Genomic DNA, 21,035 nt, shown 5'->3' on the forward strand with positions numbered 1-21,035 from the left:
GGCTGATGGACCCCGTGAGACTTTATTGTACACACGCAGGTTTGCCCTGCTGAACTAGCGGTGCCCCTCAATGCGCGCACATTCTTTTTGCTATCGCCACGTGCATGGAGGTGAGTCGAGTTGTTAGTCCAAGGAAGGTGCATCAAGGGCCTGACTGGGACACTGGTGTGAAGGTGAGTTGGGTTGCACCAAGGGCCTGACTGGGACACCAGGATGAAGAGCCCGTTGATGCCACTCGCCACTGGGTCGACTCTCACAAAGTGCCTCCCTATCCCTGTCTAATAAAAGTCTTTATCCTTATTAGTATTAGTTATATTAGTTAAACTTGGGGGAGGAGGTTCATTATGATGGAAGCATGGCTAACATAGTGGTTAGGCAACACTGTTATGGCGCCAGCAACCAGGTTCATAATTAAAATTTATGTAACGTGAATTATCTGATTAAAGTGAATTTTACATAATTAAGGACTAAATATTGATTTTTTTTTTCAAATTACTTTACAGTTTGCACTGTCTTTTGTCTTTTAAACAGTATATTCTTAATGCAGGTATATCTGTCATCCACAATCCCTGAAGGTGCTGGATAATGGGGATTCTACAAATGGTCATTTAAGAAGTGTGAGCATAATCAGTGAGATCCTTTAACAATGGAGAGTATTGGAGCAGAATGGAATTGTTACATTCACAATTCAAGACTCCATTATTGCCATAAAATACACAAAATTAGTTTCCCTTTGTTTGCCCTCTAAATGCTCATGAAATGGTGGGACATCCATGAAGTTGAGAAAAAGGGGCAAAAGAGAGTTCCCTCAGAGATATCATGCCACCTCCTCCGATGCTGCTTCGTCCTGCACTCCATAGCTGCGTGGCTTCCTGTCTGTTCCAGCTGTGAACCAAGGCCCCTTCCTCAGCCCCTGGTTCCTAACACCCAATTTGTCAGTGTCCAAGGCCCTAGGGGAGCCTTGCTCACCTTTAGCACCCTCACAAAACCCATTCCCAATACCTGCTTCCCACAACCAGTAACCCCGGGCGTCGTGTGAGACCTCCAGCCACTGACCTGATGTTCATAACTTGCAGGAGAAAGTTTTGGGGTGGAAATCCCATTCCCTGTTATACACCACTTTCCATTCCCTCGGTGGTATAAGGTCATTTATAACTGCACTGGGATGGCAAGATTGGCATAATTTGGCGTAGACTGAGGATGAGCCCTCACTCTCCTCAATTTGATTGGCTCAGAATGTAAGGGAAAATGCTGTGCACTAAAAGATTGCTGCAGTTGCCTGCATACCAAATAGTATCTCATCAGAGAGCCTTGTATATCAGACACTTGAGGCATCTTGTGCATTTTGATTTACAATGAGCAGGATACCTGGTGTTGCCCAGGAAATCAAACACTCAGTTGTTGACTACATGGTTGAAACAAAATACCCAAAAAACATGGTAATTCTGCATAAATATCCTGTTTCAAACACAACCTTTATATTCTTTGTGACAGAAAACGGAGCTGCTCTGTGGCTGGTGGCTTTTCTTTGCATTGTGTGGTGTCTTGCTTATTCTTTCTCAGCAGACTCTTATTATCTGCTCATCACTGAAGCGGGCTTGGTGTTGTTCCTCAGTTTCCTGCTGCCTGCTCCTTATTTGTCTGGAGGCCTGAGCACTGAGACGGGCGTATCGCTGCTGTTCAGTTTCCTGCTGCCTGCTCCTTGCATGTCTGGAAGCATCAACAGTGAGACGAGACTGTTGTTCCCCTGCTGTCTCTTGTCTTCTCCTTTGTCTAACTCTACAGGCTTGTGAAGAGCTTTTGCCAATGTGGCTTCACTTTTTTTGGGCCCATTTTGAACTGGGTTTGGCCACTTGTTTTTATTCTGAATGTACATTGTTGCTCAGCACTGTAACTAATTGAGGTGACGCTGCTGCAAGTTCAATTTTCTTTTTGAACTTTTGAACTTCATATGACCTTAAAGGTTAATTTCAATGTGGTCATGATATTCAGCATCAAATGTTACCACAATTATTGTAAACAGTAATACAAGTCAGTGCTAGTAAATGTTTGTATAATAAACAGTAATGCAAGTCAGTGGAAGCTGATGAAAACCCCTTTTGAACTTCATGTGACCTTAAAGGTTAATTTCAATGTGGTCATGATATTCAGCATCAAATGTTACCACAATTATTGTAAACAGTAATACAAGTCAGTGCTAGTAAATGTTTGTATAATAAACAGTAATGCAAGTCAGTGGAAGCTGATGAAAACCTCTTTTGAACTTCATGTGACCTTAAAGGTTAATTTCAATGTGGTCATGATATTCAGCATCAAATGTTACCACAATTATTGTAAACAGTAATACAAGTCAGTGCTAGTAAATGTTTGTATAATAAACAGTAATGCAAGTCAGTGGAAGCTGATGAAAACCCCTTTTGAACTTCATGTGACCTTAAAGGTTAATTTCAATGTGGTCATGATATTCAGCATCAAATGTTACCACAATTATTGTAAACAGTAATACAAGTCAGTGCTAGTAAATGTTTGTATAATAAACAGTAATGCAAGTCAGTGGAAGCTGATGAAAACCCCTTTTGAACTTCATGTGACCTTAAAGGTTAAATTCAATGTGGTCATGACATTCAGCATAAAATTTACCTCTGCTGAACCTCCTTGGACATTTCTAGAGTGTTCCATATTGATGGCATGGAAAACAGACAGACATACATGCACATATATTATAGTAAGTTTAAGACTTTTTGGTTTTTACTACTTGAATTATTGAACCAGGGAACCACTACACAAAGTCTTAGTTTAGATAGTTGATTTAATGTTTTCTGCATAACCTTTGTTTTTAATTTTAAGCTGTGAATTGGGGATCATCTGTTCAAGCGAGCTCATACAACATGGCCCTGAATTACTCAGTGCAGCTGAATGAAGTAGACGATCATGTCAAAAATTACAGGTAAATAACCATGTAATTTACACTAAGTGACTAGAGAATTTGACTACACTCCATCAAGGGATAATTACCAACTCAAGACAAATCTTTCCACAGTAAACTATCTTTATAGAAGAGTTTGCAATTACGATGAAAGCCTTTTCCAGTTTGCCTGCTGAATGCTGTAATATTGGATTAAGGAGGAACTGGTTGTCAAATATTTCAGCACCTGGCACACCTCAAGTCAGTCACTGAGTAGCAGTACATTAGTAGTAGCATTCCCTTCACCGGGCAAAGTAATTTTCTGTGGTGAGAACCATGAGAATAAGGTCCCCAAAGCATTTGCTGATCACTAGGTTCCAGGATAATCCCAGTGTTACCAAGCATTAACAGATAGTGTTGAGAGAAACATGGGTATTTATTAGGCATTAAAAAAAATTGGAAGCACCTGGAAGAAAAGGGTGCTTTATGAGAGTTCAATAGTCCGATTAAAAAGACAGTTAAATGTGCAACAGTCTTTTTAATACTAATGAGGTTCATTGTATTTGTCACTGTGATCTGTCATCACCTTCATAAACATTTTTTACTGACAATGGCTGTGCTGTGGAAAAGTTGTATGTCTGTTGACATTAAGATCTTTGTTCAGAGCAAAATGAATGTATTAGGCTAGAAACTGTTTGGTTTCTGGAAAGGCACATTGCACGCTCAATGTGCAGTAGGTCAACAAAGTTGGTGTTTTGCAGACCCAGTATTGTGAAACTCCATTGTGCTTGTTTGTACAGATAGGTTGTAGGTCATAATGTGCAAGAGGTGATAGGCCAAGGGATGAGAGGGAAGTTTGGGACTCTGGTTAAGTGGGGTGGAGTTATGACAATGAGAATCAGGCTGAGGAAACCAAGGGTGGAAGGCTGGGGGATGTGAGGAATCTGTTGTGGAGGTGAATGGGGTTGTGATTATTTTAGGGGTGGCTGGAGAGCATCACATTGGGGGGCCAGGCTTGCAGTTGCAATGCAGAGTCTGACAAATGGAGGACCCAGAAGCAAACTGGTGGATGTTGTAAACCCAAGTCCAATTGATATTACTAAAAAAAAATTCTACACATAGCACACCCAAGTATTATACTCTGCAACAGAACATATAGACGAAGGTGTCTCCTCTCATTTTAAAAATGTCCCAACTGTATGATACTGCTTTGATTAACTCCGGTATTGTATTTCTAGGCCTCAGTGTTTAGTTCTTACTGGTCCTCCCAACTTCCGTCCTGCACTGCTAGATTTTGTTGGGACAATTACCAAAAACCACAGTCTGATGGTGTGCGGCAATGTGCTATTCGTGAGTGTGACTGAATTTGCTTTCTGGAAAAATATGCAGCAAAATGAGCTTTTGGGAATCTATGACTGGCAATATATGTATTTAACGTAAATATACATAGGATCATGAAAAATGTAAGGAGGCCATTTTGCCTGTCGTGTGAGGACGTGCGACTGAACCTTCCAGAGGGGTCTGCAGCCCCACAGGTGTCGGCCTCTCCACTACCACTTAAATCAGAAGAGGAGATGTGCCTCTCCCACCCTTTCAGCCATCGTATTCCAGATCTCCATCACCCTCATGTCAAAAACAGTGCTTACCTCCCTTCTAATTACACTAATTAATTACATATATACTTGGTGCTTTTACATCTATCTGCTAAGGGTAATCACTCCTTCCTATGTAGCTTGGCTCCTTATAATTTTTGCACACCTCAATTATATCTCTCTTCAGCTACCTCTGTTTGACATCCTTGGAATTTTCCCTGTACTCTTGACAGTCACATCATTCTGGTAATATGGTCACCAGAACTCAAACTATGGCCAAACATGTGTTCTATACAGTTCAAAAATTACTTCCTTGCTCTTTCATTCGAATTGAATTGATAACCTTTCCTCCCTATTTCCCCAACATCTTTGGCATTGTTCTCAAGCCTGTCCCTGATTAATGTCATCGTCCAGAAGAGAGACTTCCCCTCTCAGTCACAGTGGTCATCAACAATGTTCCCTCTAATCTTCAGTCGTCAGTGTGTGCAAAAATTTGATGTTGTGCAAATTATTTTCCGGTGACCAAAGTCTTTGCGCACTGAATGCTTGTGCAAATGTCAACTTAAAATTGTTTCAATATAATTTTGGCCCAGCCTATCTCTCACGGCAAATAAAATGGTATTGGCATGTTTTAATATGATACAAGTCTGATTGCATTCTACGAAGTAATGTATTTAGTTAAGATTTTGAAAAATCGACTAACAAGTTAACAGAAACAGCTAAGAGATTATTTTCAATAAGTATAATTATTAATTACTACGTTATTTTAGGCAACAAACTTATTGTGTGCACATAGATTTCCTTGTGTGCTGGTTGCAAAATGTGCATGCACGCCCACAGCTTAAAGTGAACAGCTATCATCAATAATGATTGTCCAATTCGTGGCATAATCATGATTACCTAATTACACTCTGTTCTTAATCCAAGGGTCATCAGAAGGAAAGGTTGCCTGAGGTCACCTGTAATGGGCATACCAAATGGATGTACAAAAGAAAGATCAGATCCTTTTACACAGCAGTAGCTGCAGATGACTTGCAAACTGGATCACAAATGTTAATGCAGGTAAACATAGAAAATGTGGAAATTTGAAGTTAAGTCAATTTGCAGAGCAGGTGCAAAAGAAGAACAAGGTGGGTAATGGGGAAGAAAAGGGGCAGTGCAGAGCCAGCATTAGGCATGGAGCAGGGCAGAGCCAGCATAGGTCAAGGGGCAAGCAAAGGCAGTGTGAGATGCAGGGCAGTGCAGGGTGGGGGCAGCGCCCGACACAGGGCAGGATGGGTGGAATAATGGATGGGACAAGGGGCAGAGTAGGCGGGGGGCAAGGGGTAGGGTGGGATAAGGGGAAGGGGGAACAAGGGACAGGGCAGGTGGGGCAGGGGGACAAGGGGCAAGGGAGGTGAGACAAGGGGAAGGGCAAATGGGGCAAAGGGTGGGGAGACAATGGGAAGGACAAGGGGGCAGGGTGAGTGGGACAAGGGGAAGGGGAGGACAAGGGGCAGAGCAAGTGGGACAACGAAGCAGGGTAGAAGCAACATGTGAGGGATACAGGGCAGAGCAATGTAAAGCTTTTCTCCCTCAACCAGAATGAATCTGTTCCAAAATTCATTGCAATTATATTCACCTCAACCAAGGCCTAATCCTTGATTCATAAACATGAAGTGGAAAGTTGATTGGAGCTGCTATGAATTCTGGTTTTGAGCAGTAGATCAGCTGTGACCTTGTTATTCTTGCTCTATAAGAAACAAGGGTATTAGAGTAGATCTCCTTGTCCCTCAAGCCTATTTTACCATTGAGATAACTGAGTTTTGGTCTAACTATATATCTCATGCAGAATGAAGGTACCATGGGGCATTCACCATATCCTCAGATCAGTTCAGATGCTGAAAGGAAAACTCTGGCTTGCATCCAATGTTCAGATTTATACAGGGATGACTGTACACTGAAACCATGCAGTATACAGTGCCACATCCAAATGGCCCACCCAGAATAGGATAACCTATAATACCATTGATTAACAGAAATATGTACATTTTAAATTCAGACATACATCGCGGAAACTGGTTCTTCCATCCACAAGCCCGTGCCACCCAATTGACCTACAACATTTTGAAGAGTGGGAGGAAACCAGAACCCTTGGGGAAAATCCATGCAGACACGGGGAGAAAGCACAACCTTCTTATAGACTGCGCATGTCTCGATTGTTGGCGCTGTAACAGCGTTGTGCTAACAGCTACACTAACCATGCCTTTGCAGGAGAAGAAATTTAATTACTTCTCCCAAAAGTATGACCATTCTTAACAAGTTTAACATGTATGGTTTTTTAAAAAAAAAAGAAATTTTAAAAAACCATCGATACTGATCCAACATTTATTAGTTGGGATGTTTTACTTAAATCCCAACCAAGCCACTTGCTCAGAAACGTGAGCAGGGCTGTGCATTTTATTGGGTTGAGGAATGATGAGGCAGAATCAAGCAGAGGAGAGGAAGCATTTACATACATTTCACACATGACTCAAAAGTACAACTGTGACATTACATTAAGCTTTCTCTTTGTGCGTTTAATAGTATATTGCCTCAGCCCTTCTGAAAGCTATGAAGATGGATTTCCACTTTTTCAATGTGACACCTTAAGAAAGAATGAGAAATCTGCAAGATGAATGACTGGATTATGATTTCCCCGATTCTCTTTGCTGAAATGAATTTTTATTCCAGGAAGTTTGCCTTTTTAAAATGAATCCCATTTCAATGTTGACTAGGCTGTTGGTCTGGGGAGATTGAAGCCCAACGTTCTTGTGATGGGATTTAAAAGGAATTGGAAAAGCGATCATCCACAGAATTTGGAAAACTACACTGGTATTATCTCGTGAGTATTTTGGTCTGCAAGTCTTTTCAAGAGGAAAGATGGTATTAAATGTAAATGCTATGATTGCGAATTTATTCCAAAATTTATTCTGTACATTTAACAATTTTCAGCAGAATGTTTTATTTTGAATTTTCCCCCACAGTCATCCTCATTTAGTCTACAGGAAACAGCGTGAACTGAAATTCAGTTGCATTTGGCAAATGCAGAACCAACAGCTTATTTTGGGGCATTCACCATATCTTCAGATCAGTTCAGATGTTGAAAGGAGAACTCTGGCTTACATCCAATGTTCAGATTTACACAGGGATGACTGTACACTGAAACCATGCAGAATACAGTGCAACATCCAAATGGCACACCCAGAATAGGTCATGATTTGGCATTTCAGGATATCAAACAATATCATTTCTTGCCAAGATAAAGATACATAACCGACGTTTCGGACTTGAGCCCTTCATCAAGGAATGGATAAAATGTAGGCAGGCACACGGACAAAATTGTGGGTGGGAGGGGGAGGGAGAAGAGCACAGTCCCACTGGCAGGAAGTAAAGGTGGATGAAGGAGGAAAGAAGGGCACACAGCAAGCAGGAGGAGGGGGGATGAATTGAGAGAGAAGCGGGTGGATACCTGGAGGAAAGAAGACAGGCATGGAGAAGATGTGCTGACCCATATATTCCATCCTTAAAAAAAAAAGTACTGTACTAAACTCTCCCTACCTCATAACCCTCTATTTTTCTTTCATCCATGTGTCTAAGAGTCTTAAATGCCCCCAATGTTTCAGCTTAAACCACCATCCCCGGCAAGGCATTCTAGGGACCCACAATTCTCTGCATTAAAAAACCTTACCCCCGATGTCTCCCCTAAACTTCCCTCCCTTAACTTTGTACATATGTCCTCTGGTGTTTGCTGATCCTGCCCTGGGAAACAGGGGCTGGCTGTCCACCCTATCTATGCCTCTCATATTCTTGTAGACCTCTATCAAGTCTCCTCTCATCCTTCTACGCTCCAAAGAGAAAAGTCCCAGCTCTGCTAACCTTGCCTCATTAGATTTGTTTCCCAATCCAGGCCACATCCTGGTAAATCTCCTCTGAGGTGACTAGAACTGAACACAATAAATGTGAAATGGTCCTTTTGCAATTAGGCAAGAGACATAGGGGGCCGGACCCAACAGGGATGGCATCAAGCATACAATATCAGAGTGGGCAAGACCCGCTAAACCAGTAGTTCTTTTTCTTTCCACTTACATACAGTACATCTCCGATAATCCAAAATGGACGGGACCCAGTCTACGTTGGATAAAGTTTTTTTTTTCGCCAGAGAATGGGGTATTTTTTTGAAAACAGCCCAGTAGCAACAGCAAATCACTTGTATCAATGTTTAAACAACAACAAACAACAAAGGAAGGCTTTTAAAGCATTAAAATCATGTTTAATTCTCATCAAATAAAAATGCTGGCCACAACAACACCTCCCATCACTGAGACCTCCCAACTGCCACCACTGATCCCTGACATGTCCCCACCGCTGCCAATCGTCCCCGGGAAGGCTTCGCGGGCCAGTGGAACACTCACTGGTGAGTCAACGGGCTCCTGTCACCAGAGCTCCCGATGCCCAACTCCGAATCCTCCCCTAGGCCTACCGCACACGCACACTGGTGAGTAGGCCGAGGGAGGGTTCGGAGTTTGTGCTGAGAAGGGAGGGAGAGAAGGGGATAGGATGGAAGGGGAGGGGAGGGATGGGATTGCCACTGAGCCAGAGGTCCCACTGCTGCCCGAGAGGCCACTCTCCTTGACACTGGGACAAGGGATTCTTCCAACCGCTTGCGGCTGGGAGACAGTGGCACACAGTTTGAGAGGGAGAGTTGGAGAGAAAATCAATAGGGGAAGGTAAAGAAGAGAGGGGAGGGAGTTATCTGAAACGAGGACATTCGTGAGGTCAGTTTGACTCCAAAAATATTTCAGATAAATGAAGATTTCTGATTTGTTTCAAATATCCTCATTTATCTGATTTTTTTTTAAATTTGGATGAGGATTTTCGAGAATCTGATTTTGTTTAATTGGAGTTGCACTGTAGCACTTTAAGTAATCCCTTACAAACCACAATGTACTTATGGCGTAGGTGGTATGTGAGTGCTGCTCTAATCCATCCTGCTTGCCCTACATTGACCTGTGCACGAGGCTACATACTCCATTACCCATCTTAACTACCATCTTCATGCAGTTGATTAAAAACACCAGCCCAATTGCTACAAAGCATCTGGAAATCCTGCTCTAATCTCCTTGGTGACCAAATGCGATACAGGCAATTGATCCAACTGATTGATTTAACCTGTGGCTAAGTTTTCAGCCTGTGTTTAAACTTGCAGGGATTCATTCGACTTGAACTATGGAGTGTGTGTGATGAGAATGAAGCAAGGTCTAGACATCACAAGAATGACACAGACCTGTGGTGAGTCGGCAAAAGCAAAACACAGCAGATGCTAGACATCTGAAATAAAATCCAGTACTTGACTGGTCAGCAGTATCTGTGGAGATGGCAACAAGTGTTAATCTTTCACTGTTGCTGATGTGACAATGGACTTTTGGCCTGGATTTTGCTCAGTGAAGCCGATGATTTGTTAGTTCGAGGGCTGATTGCTTCAAAGTTTTCAGAATGAGCCCCATACCTTTGCATCAAGTTGAATGTTTGGGTGGAAGCAGCAAAGACAGCTCATGGAGGGAAGGGGGTGCAGAGAGACCCAATAATTACATGAATGTTCTGGAAATTCATAATGATGTTGCCTGGATTGGTGAACAAGTCATATGAGGCAAGGTTAGAAGAGCTGGGACTTTTTTCTTTGGAGTGTAGAAGGATGAGAAGAGACTTAATCGAGGTCCAAACTTAAATTATCTAATTTTCATGCAGATATTGATCCACTATGTGAGAAATGTAAAATTTTTGAAGCTTCTCTGTTCCATATGTTCTGGGAATGCCCACATTTAGAGAGATTCTAGGAAAACATTTTCCAAACTTTATAAACGATTCCTAAGATTAATTTAGAACCTTGTCCATTAATTGCTCTGTTTGGTTTTTCTCATGACCAGATAAACCAATGTCGGCAGTTCAGGAAAAAGTTTTCGCTTTTACACCATTGATAGCCGGATGAGCAATCTTACTGAAATGGAAAGATTCATCCCCTACTCATACACAGTGGATATATGATGTAATGTCCTATACAAGTTTGGAGAAAATGAAATATAATATTAAAGATAGGAAGTTTCAATTTATAAAGTTGTGGGGCCCATTCTTAGAAATTTATTATAATTGGAAGAATTAAGAATTATCATGTCCTCCGCAGATTCACCATTGGATTCATATTTTTGTTTTTATTTATTATTTTTAGGTTTTTTCTTTTTTTCACTTTTTATTTAGCTTAACTCAGCAAACGGGTTTAACATGGTTTTACAGAACAATTCAAGTTACTGCTTATGTTTATTAAGGAATTCTTGCCTTAGTTTCATTTTTTTGGATGTGTAAGCTTCTATGTTAAACTTGATTAAAAATATTTTGAAAAGGAAAGATAGAGGTCTACAAGATTATGAAAGGCATAGATAGGGTGGACCTGTTTCCCAGGGCAGGAATAGCAAACACCAGAGGACATGTGTACAAAGTGAAGGGAGGAAGTTTAGGGGAGGTATCAGGGTGTTTTCTTTAACACAGAGTTGTGGTGCCTGGAATGGTGGTGGAGGCTGAACCATGAGGGGCATTTAAGAGACTCTTAGATAGGCACATGGATGAAATAAAAATAGAGGGTTGTGGGGTAGGGAGGGTTTAGTACTTTTTTTTAAGGAATATATGGACCAGCACAATGTTGAGTGCTGAAGGGCCTGTACTGTGATGTAGTGTTCTATGACTGGGTGGGGGAAACATAAGTCTCTGGATGATCAGGTTGAATCACCAGGGGAAAGAAGTTGGCTGCTGAGATGCGGTTTGCAAGTTGGAAGGTGGGCCAAGTTGTCGTTGGCAGTTGGGGGGTGGGATTGATTGAGTCAATAATTGGGGGGGGGGGGGGTGGGGAGGGTGTCTGCAAGTTTTCTTGTTTAACTGGAATCAATGTCCAATCTTTACTCGTGCTATTTTATTATTCAAACATTTCCAGCCTTAAAGATACATACAGAAATAATGGGTTGTTTTCTGCTCAGTAAAAGTCATAAGAGCTGGCCTTTGCTTCGTGAATCTGAAGTTGTGAGCTACTCAGGTTGAAGTCACTTATAGATCCTTCATTTTCACTGCTGGAACAGACAATATTACCACAGGGATCAAGCATTTTATTCGTGCTCAAATGAAGAATGACAACTTGGTCAATTGTATCCAACGATCAATTTCAAACTGTTAAGGCAGAGAGAAAATTGAAAAAGAATAAGTATCTTTGACAATTGAAACCATCCTCAGTGGGACAATTTGCAATTGTGCCTGCAGCTTATTGGGATTGTATTGCTTTGGATTGCATAGTGCTCTGTTACTTATTCTATTACATAAAACAACCCTTTTTTTTTTCGGTAGACTCCAGTTCTGTGTTTAGTGAACAACAGGCCAGCACCATTTTCCAGTTGGAACAAGGCAAAAAAAATATTGACATCTACTGGCTCTTTGATGACGGAGGTATACTTTGCAGTGGTCTGCAGATCTGAGTGATCAATGAAATTCAGATTTTCTGTTCTACTGCTGGTTAGAAAATATTTCAGTTCTGTTACATAGAAAGAGAGGTCATGGTACAATTAGTCATAGAGTAGAACAGCTTGGCCATAACCCCTTCAGTCCCCACTGAGTCCACACGAAACTACTCTGCTCCGACACTGAGACCCTTTTGATCTTCCCATCCGCTCCCTGTCAGACCCAACCACCCAGCTGCACACTTGCAGCAATTTATAGTGGCCCATTAACTTGCCAGATTGCATGTCTTTGGCATGTAGGAGGAAACCAGAGCACCCAAGTGAAACCCATGTGGTCAAATGGTGAACATACAAACTCTGTAAAGGAAGCCAGCACTGAACTTAAGTCATGGGAGCTGTGTGGCAGCAGCTCCTGAGGCACACCCATTGTGTGGCACCTGCATGAGATGAGAGAAGGGTAAACCCACACTGAAACGTTCCAAATTCAACACTTGGTTGTACCCTTCCCTGCTGAATCTGCAAGCACCTCCTCTGTGGAGCTATCAATCCTTACGGCTCATCTCTGCTGCTCACACTAGACTGCCAACGTGGCAGAGCTAGGTTCAGTCACAGTGACGAGACAAAACATACAATCAAGGTGACAGATACATCAGCTGAGACAGAGGTAAGGATGGGATAGAGATTCAAAATGTGAGGAAGCCCTGAAAAAGCTCACAAGGGCAACAACTTTCCAGGAACAATGCCACAAATTATTTACCAATTTTAAATATGTTTCCCAAAGAGAAGAGGAAGTCAGAAACATAATTCCAGCTCATTTTCGCCAGAATGGAGGGGTGGAGTTTTCACCTCTTACTGTTCTCGTGATTACTCGTTGTCAGGGGCTGGGGAAAAGTTGATCACTGCAGCCTATGACTGCTTTCTTTTCTCTCTTAGTTTGTTCTTTGCTTCCTCCTGTGTTTGCATTGAGGGGTATTACATTGTAATGGAGCTTTGCATAAAAATATCAGTGAGTTAGGGGTGGAATTCCCAGAGATGTTCTTAAATACAGCAATTTTTTTGTTAATTTCACCAAGGAGAATTTGTTATTAGAAAGGTGTTATTTATGGCTTGTATTAGATGTGGATGGCTGGTTTAATGAATTGTATAATATCTATTCCTCTCATTAAGTGCTTGTGTTCAATTGTTTGGATGAATTATTCATTCATACACAAGAACACAAGGAGCGAGATGAGAAATAGGCCACCTCACCCCTCTTGTCTGTTCTGCAATTAGTTTATAATCATGGCTCATCGAACCCAGGTCTCAACTCTTCCTGTGCCAGATCATCAACCTTTCCTTCAAAAATTTATCAACCATAGCCTGAAGTACTTCCTGTAAGCTGGCTTTCACAACTTCCTGGGGCAGAGAATTCCAGAAGTTCATCGTCACCTACAAATTTCTTCATTCTTTGCCCCTTAACTTATAACTACATCCCTTTGATCTCCCACTCATGAAAGCATCTCAACATCTTAACTTATTACAATCACCCCTCGTTCTGCTAAACTCCAAAGAATAATCCAAAGAATAAACTCTAAATAGTCTCTCCCTATTTAGTCTCTCTTGCTATAGCAATCCTTTCATGGTAGAATAATCCATTCATTTCAGGAATTAGCCTGGTGAATCTCCTTTGGAGCAAAATTATGCCTCACCAATACCTGGTCCAATTGTTACAGAATGTTTTTCCAATGAAAGCCAATTTAATATTTGCCCTCTTTGCTGCATCTTCCTGCTAACTTTTTAGAATGTTTTGAATGATGGATTCTTCTGTCTTCTGGAATCGCCAAGCCATGCACATATTGTCAACTATGAGGGGGAGAATAATTGATTCCTAAGGTGGACAGGTTGTTAGAGGGCCTATGTTTCATGGATGTTGAGGTCAAGAACCATTCTCTTGTAAGCTTCAGTGAGAGATGACAGTGACTTGGGACTCACCCTCCAAATGTGTAGGTCAGCAAGGTGCTGCATGGTATGATGTTGGGGTAACTTTGGTTTTGGGAGTGTAGATTGAACAGCTTCACATTTGGTCAGGTGGCAAAACCATATGGAGGTTGTTGCTTGGGATGGACAGATTCAATGGTGCAGAGAGATTGGAAAGACTGGGTTTATTTCCCTTGGAATAAAAGAGGTGGGGGTGGGGACAGTCAGGGCTTGTAGGTGGAATAAATGTCAAAAATTAGCAGACATGGGGTTAGGCCGTGGGGAAAGAGGTCCTGTGGATGACTTTTTTCCTCCCGGAATCGGTGATGAAAGTGGCAAGTTGCATAACTTTGGAGAAGTGTATCAGAGGCCCTGCTTCTGTTCTGTAGGATATGCTGAGCCTCGGAACTATGTGTGGATGGAAAGGAAGGGAAGCAGGAGGATGAAATTAAGCTGTGTGTGCTGCCCTCTGCTGTCAGGCTGCTGCAATTCTGACATGTGTTTTGACTCCTATAGGCCTTAGCCTCCTCCTTCCGTATCTGCTCACTCGCAAGAAGAGATGGCGCCAGTGCAAGGTTCGTGTGTTTGTAGGTGGTCAGATCAATCGGATGAACGAGGAGAGAAAGACGTAAGTGCACCTGGATCTGTGTGTCTGCCTCCCAAAATACTGGGAGGAATAACCACTGTAAATCCAAGGGCTCTGTGTTGTTGAGGCATTGCGGATCGATTCCAATAGAACATCTCATGCAGGTTTGTGAAACAAGTCGCATCAGTCACCATGCCGGTGAGGGAATTAATGTGGGCTCCTTTAATAACCATTGGAGATGTTCGGAGAAGCTGCCCATGTCATCAGTCAGGTTGTAGGAGTGACGAGGCCAGGCCTATTGAAGGAAGCTCTACCCCTTCAGTAGCTGGAAGCCCTGGCCACCAGTAGTTTTCTTAATCAACTTTGGTTGGTTAATTTCTATCAGATACATTATCAATCCTGGGGAACATTTTAGAGGTTTACTGAAGTGACAAAGAGTGGTGAATTAATTTCTGAAGAAACCCTGCAGCCTAGCACAGATCATTCCTGTCCACTGCACTGTTCTGGGATTGCTGGTGCGAGATTTCATTAAGGATAACCTAACTGAACCTGAGGGAGAAATTTATATGATGCAGATCAGAGGCTGTGAAGTTCACCAGGACCATGACTGCCTATATATTGACATTCTTTCTCTTTAGAGTGGGAAATCTATGCAGTGCTGCAGTTTTCCTTAATCATTTGACTATCTGAGAAAGGTTGCCAGCCTATTTCAGCTTCTACTAATTGTAACCAATTCAGTTTTGTCATTTTTTTTATAACAACATTTTGTTTTAATTTGTAAATTTTCTTTTAGTAGTTTCTGATCATTGTGGTGGGTAAGTGTGGATGCCATCTTGCTTCGGAGCTCCAAAGACCAGGGATTGATCCTGATCCTGGATGAGGACTGTGTGAAGTTTGGATGTTCTTCCTGTGATTGTGTGGCTTTCCTGTCAGGTGACTGAGCCTTCTCCCATGTTGCAGAGATGTGCTGGTGCTTTAAATAGATACCATAAAATTACCCCAAGTCAGTTTGCATCAGAATCTAAAGGAGACTCAAGGGATACAGAATGGGACCGATGAGATTGCTGTGCTCTGAGACAACTTAGACTGGTGGGTAGAATGAAACTCCTCTGTTATAGTGAGTGAGTTACTAACTTTCAAAAATACTCAAGTATTTTTGATAACCATTCATGCCAATGAAGCATGGTTATCCATCTGCCTAGGCTTTGAGTAGTCTTTTCGTGGTTGAGGCCATTCTGGCCTTGTACACTATCCCATTTTCTCATGGAAAGCATAGAGTCGAAATCCAAGACTTTACTGTGAGTGATGCATAATCCTATTGAATCATGCAGAGTGGAAACAAGCACGGTCATTTTACCAGGAAATGCATCTTTGGGGCCATAATTCCCATCTTCCTTTCATTCTCCATTTCATGAAAGGCCATTGATGTTGGAAGGTGGATTCACTGTTATTTCATGCTCTATGACATCGGTGAGAAACTCTCCCAGGTCAAGTTTCAAGATCAACATGAAAGATTTAACGGAAGCATTAAAATAACAAGTCTAACAATTCTCTTTTTGCGTTTAGGATGATTAATCTCTTGAACAAATTCCGTCTTGGTTTCCATGAGGTCCATGTCCTGCCAGACATCAACCAGAAGCCACGGGCTGAACAGTAAGGAACATTTGAACCTTCATCCCTCTCTCCTGCAAGGATTGTACGTGATGTCTGATTACAGTTACTAGTTTAATTAAACATTCATATCGTTTATTTTTATTTAGAGTGAAGAGGTTTGAAGATCTGGTTGCGCCATACAGACTGAATGATGGGTTCAAGGATGAAGCCACTGTCGATGAGCTGAGGAAGAACTGTCCCTGGAAGATCTCAGATGAAGAGTTTAAGAAAAACAATACCAAAGTATGTAAAGAACAGGTTAAAGAATCAATTCAGTTGCTGGTTCTCAATCATGTACGACTTGGAAACACAGCGGTATCCTTTCAGGTCTGATTGGAAGGCCTTGGGAATCTGACAGAGCACTAAATCTGATAATCGAGCACATTCAGGACTTTGGTGATGCTGGACTTGGGAATTTTCCAGACTCTTGGATATTAATTGTTCCTCAACACACTTTTCTTTGTTTTTCCTTTATGTATGAGTTTAAAGAGAGCAGGAAATAGAACCTGGTGAGCTTCAGACTGTACATTAAAACAAGCTGAATCAAAATACTAACACTCGATCCCTCTTCCAGTCGTGAACTTAGCCTCGTTCCGGGAGTAGAACTGTAACACAAGGTTGATCTGACCTGATTATTGGAGTATTATATTAATCATTAAATCAATGTCACATCAGTTCCATTACCCACTGGGCCAATCCTACCTGATATTGAGCCATTTTACCATATTTTATTGTGTCCTCACAAAAGTTTATTCGTATTTTATGAGATGTAATACAGAAACGTGGAAATTCACATAAGATACAAGGTTATGTGTAGAAGCCCACGCAATTTTAAGATACCTTTTATAGTGTTGTTATTCCATATACTACATGTAACCTTTTATTTGAAAAATAGAATTAAAATGCAAAATATAAATGTCTATATTGACAGAACAGTAGAGATATGCCCAACTCCTACTCTGGACTACTGAGTGAGCCAGATGTCATGGCAATGAGATTTCCAAACAATCAGATACTGGATTATTGGAGTTCTATTGTAGATAGACTGCTATTGGAATGGGGACTCAGAACTGTTTCCTCTTGGCCAACCGTTTGGACAGTCACGTTCCGCTGAAATGTTCTGGTGTACGCATTTTGTTACAGTTGCCAGATCATAGTACATCTTGTTTTGTAAATGTGCCTTGATACTTGGGTAATGAACTGATGTTTTTATTTTAATGAATGTGTGTCCCCACAGTGCTTCCTCTTTAATGATATTGTCCATATTCAATAATGAAAGTTAGCAAATTAAATTGGCAACAGGACATTTGTGCGCTACCATCAATAGTTCATTTTTTAATGTACTTATTGCACTAGTCAATCAGGTTTGTAGATCTGCTAAGCAATAGGCCTGGAATGAACATATCTGAGGCATGTTTACAGAGCATGGGAATGAAGTGAGTTTTGATGACGTGTTTTCTTTTATGCAGTCGCTCCGACAAGTGAAACTGAATGAGATCTTGCTGGATTACTCCCGTGATGCTGCGCTCATCGTTGTGTAAGTCAGAAGGCTAGTCCATGTGACCTCCAGCTCTGACCATAATCAGTTCCTCTCAATGCACGATGAAACATATTCAGCACAAAACCCAAGTTCTGTAATATTTATTCCACAAGAGTGGCGAGAGGCTTGGGAAAAGAAAATCCAAAAGAATTGTGATCATTTGTGACACTAATTATCAGCTATGAAATGCACCCGCTGTGTTAGGGGAGTAGAACTGTAACACAAGGTTGATCTGACCTGATTATTGGAGTATTATATTAATCATTAAATCAATGTCACATCAGTTCCATTACCCACTGGGCCAATCCTACCTGATATTGAGCCATTTTACCATATTTTATTGTGTCCTCACAAAAGTTTATTCGTATTTTATGAGATGTAATACAGAAACGTGGAAATTCGCATAAGATACAAGGTTATGTGTAGAAGCCCACGCAATTTTAAGATACCTTTTATAGTGTTGTTATTCCATATACTACATGTAACCTTTTATTTAAAAAATAGAATTAAAATGGAAAATATAAATGTCTATATTGACAGAACAGTAGAGATTAATTATGTCGCAGCTGGAACTTTTCCAGAGTTCATTGATAAGGTGACTTTAATTTGCCTGTTCCCTTAGCTGAGATTTAATTTGTTTTAACTTTCTCCGTCATTGATCTGTTGAGTTACCTTGCGTGAGAACACCAGTCAAGGCATGGCTTCCCACTCAGACTGAGCATTGGCCAAGGAAATATCATTGATGTTATTTCCTTCTACGTGTCACTTTCTTATCCATTGTGTGCCATTGCTTAGAGCATAGAACAATACAGCACAGTACAGGCCCTTCAGCCCTCAATGTTGTGCTGACCCATATATTCCTTTTAAGAAAAAGTACTGTACTAAACCCTCCCTACCCCATAACCCTCTATTTTTCTTTCATCCATGTATCTACGAGTCTCTTAAATGCCCCCCAATATTTCAGCCTCCACCACTACCCCTGGCAAGGCATTCCAGGCACCCATAATTCTCTGTATTAAAAAACCTTACCCCTGATGTCTCCACTAAGCTTCCCCCCTTAACTTTGTACAAATGTCCTCTCGTGTTTGCTGATCCTGCCCTGGGAAACAGGTGCTGGCTGTCCACCTTATCTATGCCTCTCATAATCTTGTAGTCCTCTATCAAGTCTCCTCTCATCCTTCTACGCTCCAAAGAGAAAGGTCCCAGCTCTGCTAACCTTGTCTCTCAAGACTTATTTCCCAATCCAGGCAACATCCTGGTAAATCCCTCTGCACCTACTCCATAGCTTCCACATCCTTCCTATAATGAAGTGACCAGAACTGAACACAATACTCTAAGTGTGGTCTTATTAGAGATTTGTAGAGTTGCAACATGACCTCTCTACTCCTGAATTAAATCCCCCTATTATTGAATCCCAGCATCCCATAGGCATTCTTAACAATGCTGAATGGATTTATAACCAACCATTAACCTGTACTCAATCTTCTGGTTTGTCCTTCCAAAATGCATCATGTCACACTTATCTGGATTGAAATACCTGCCATTTTTCTGCCCAACTCTGCATCCTGTTTTATCCTCTTGTAACCTTCGATAACCTTCATCTCCATCCACAACTCTTCTAAACTTCGTGTCATCCGCAAACTTACTGACCCATCCTTCCGCCTCTTCATCCAGGTTACTGCTACTCTCTGCTTTCTTCCTAAAAGCCAATTTTTTAACCACACAGCCAAGGTTCCACTGATCCTGTGCCTCATGACTTTCTGGATGAGTATCTTGTGGGGGACCTTGTTTCAAATGCCTTACTAAAATCCATGTAGACCACATCTACCGCTCTATCCTCATCAATTTCTTTTGTTACCTCCTCAAAAAACTCAGTTTCCTTCACAAAGCCAAGCTGACTATCCTCGAGTGGACTGTACTTATCAAAATGCTCATAGGTCCAATCCTTAAGAATCTGCTCCATTAGTTTGCACACCACTGATGTAAGAGTCGTCAGTCTATAAGTCCCAGGATTATCCCTATTACCTTTTTTAAACAAGGGGACTACATTTTAGATCTTTAAAATTCTTCTTGGATATCTAAAGAGAACTTTAGGATATACAATAGGTTTGGACAACTTGCTTCAACTCGATTATCTCTGATTAAATATTGGCTCTAGAATTTTCAGAATGAGTGCACTTTTTATTTAATGGTGTTGGATTTCTGTTGGATCAAACATAATGTGTGTGTGTGTGGTTTTTTTTTTCCAGTACTATGCCTATCGCAAGAAAAAATAAAAGCCCAAGTGCCCTGTACCTGGCATGGCTGGAGACACTTACGCAGGACCTACGACCCCCTGTCCTCTTAGTCCGAGGAAACCAGCAAAACGTCTTGACCTTCTACTGCCAATAGGATTTATTCACTGTACTCTTGAGCTGAATACTTTATCAAATAGTTGACACAAATTTGAAAATGAACATGTAACACTTTTATATACTGTTTTGAATATCTATGATGTTAAGGATGTGAAAGCAAAGCAAAACAAAATGAGTTGATGGTACAAGACCAACATGGAAGAGCAGATGCATGTACCAAGAAAAGATATAAAACTTTATAAAGCTGTTAATTTGTAATATATTCAAAGAGTAGTAATTCTATTGCAGTCAACTCATCAATGCTTGTCCTATATGGTGCATCACCTAATAAATCAATAGTAACACTTGGAGTAAAATAAAATAAAACCTATGGATTTTTGAATAAACCACCAAAGATTGTTCATCTGCTTAGTGGGTGTTACATGTGGATCGCTGAGGATCATGTGACCTCTCCATCAGGAGCCGAGTTGGAAGTCACATCACCTGCCAATCAAGGTTGGACTCCACCCACCCATTAGTGCACACCTTACCATTGGCTCATTTGAACGATGCAGCATCATCACTGGGCCAGAGGCCCAGCTCAGAACCATATAATTTCTAACATGTGTGACAGTTCACACTCTCTCTGCCTCTTTGTCCAAGCCACAGAGATTACCCTGTGCCAGGCTAGTACTGTGGCTATCACTGGAGGAATCGTGGGTAAGGTGTGCACTAAACTTTGTTGGGCCGTACTACTGCAATAGATAGGTGCCTGCAGAGAGTCGCACCCCCCATTGGTACAGTGTGTTTGAAAGTTCTTGTCTGAGAGTATGTCCACGTGTGGGAGAGTGTGGTAGGGTAAGCAGCCACTGGTATCAAGGACCCTTGTGCCCAGTGTGCCTCCTTACACTGTTATAGTATTTAAGTCTCGTACAGTGTAGAGCACACATGTCAAA

The 21,035-nt window shown here is 41.4% G+C and overlaps 1 protein-coding gene across 2 annotated transcripts in view; it reads left to right on the top strand.

Annotated features, from left to right (window-relative positions):
• The window catches only part of slc12a3 (solute carrier family 12 member 3), a 71,339-nt gene extending 50,838 nt beyond the window's left edge, over positions 1-20,501 (top strand). For both annotated transcript variants that reach the window (XM_069901357.1, XM_069901358.1), the window contains 11 exons: positions 2,848-2,947; positions 4,144-4,255; positions 5,425-5,559; positions 7,254-7,360; positions 9,725-9,807; positions 11,902-12,000; positions 14,484-14,595; positions 16,120-16,206; positions 16,314-16,449; positions 17,676-17,743; positions 19,996-20,501. In XM_069901357.1, coding sequence (XP_069757458.1) covers positions 2,848-2,947; positions 4,144-4,255; positions 5,425-5,559; positions 7,254-7,360; positions 9,725-9,807; positions 11,902-12,000; positions 14,484-14,595; positions 16,120-16,206; positions 16,314-16,449; positions 17,676-17,743; positions 19,996-20,137 — 1,181 coding nt within the window. In that variant the 3' untranslated portion in view covers positions 20,138-20,501. The remainder of the gene's footprint in view (positions 1-2,847; positions 2,948-4,143; positions 4,256-5,424; positions 5,560-7,253; positions 7,361-9,724; positions 9,808-11,901; positions 12,001-14,483; positions 14,596-16,119; positions 16,207-16,313; positions 16,450-17,675; positions 17,744-19,995) is intronic.
• Positions 20,502-21,035: the final 534 nt, after the last annotated feature.

The sequence above is a fragment of the Narcine bancroftii genome, chromosome 10 (assembly GCF_036971445.1).
Source record: "Narcine bancroftii isolate sNarBan1 chromosome 10, sNarBan1.hap1, whole genome shotgun sequence".
NCBI classification, from domain to species: domain Eukaryota; kingdom Metazoa; phylum Chordata; class Chondrichthyes; order Torpediniformes; family Narcinidae; genus Narcine; species Narcine bancroftii.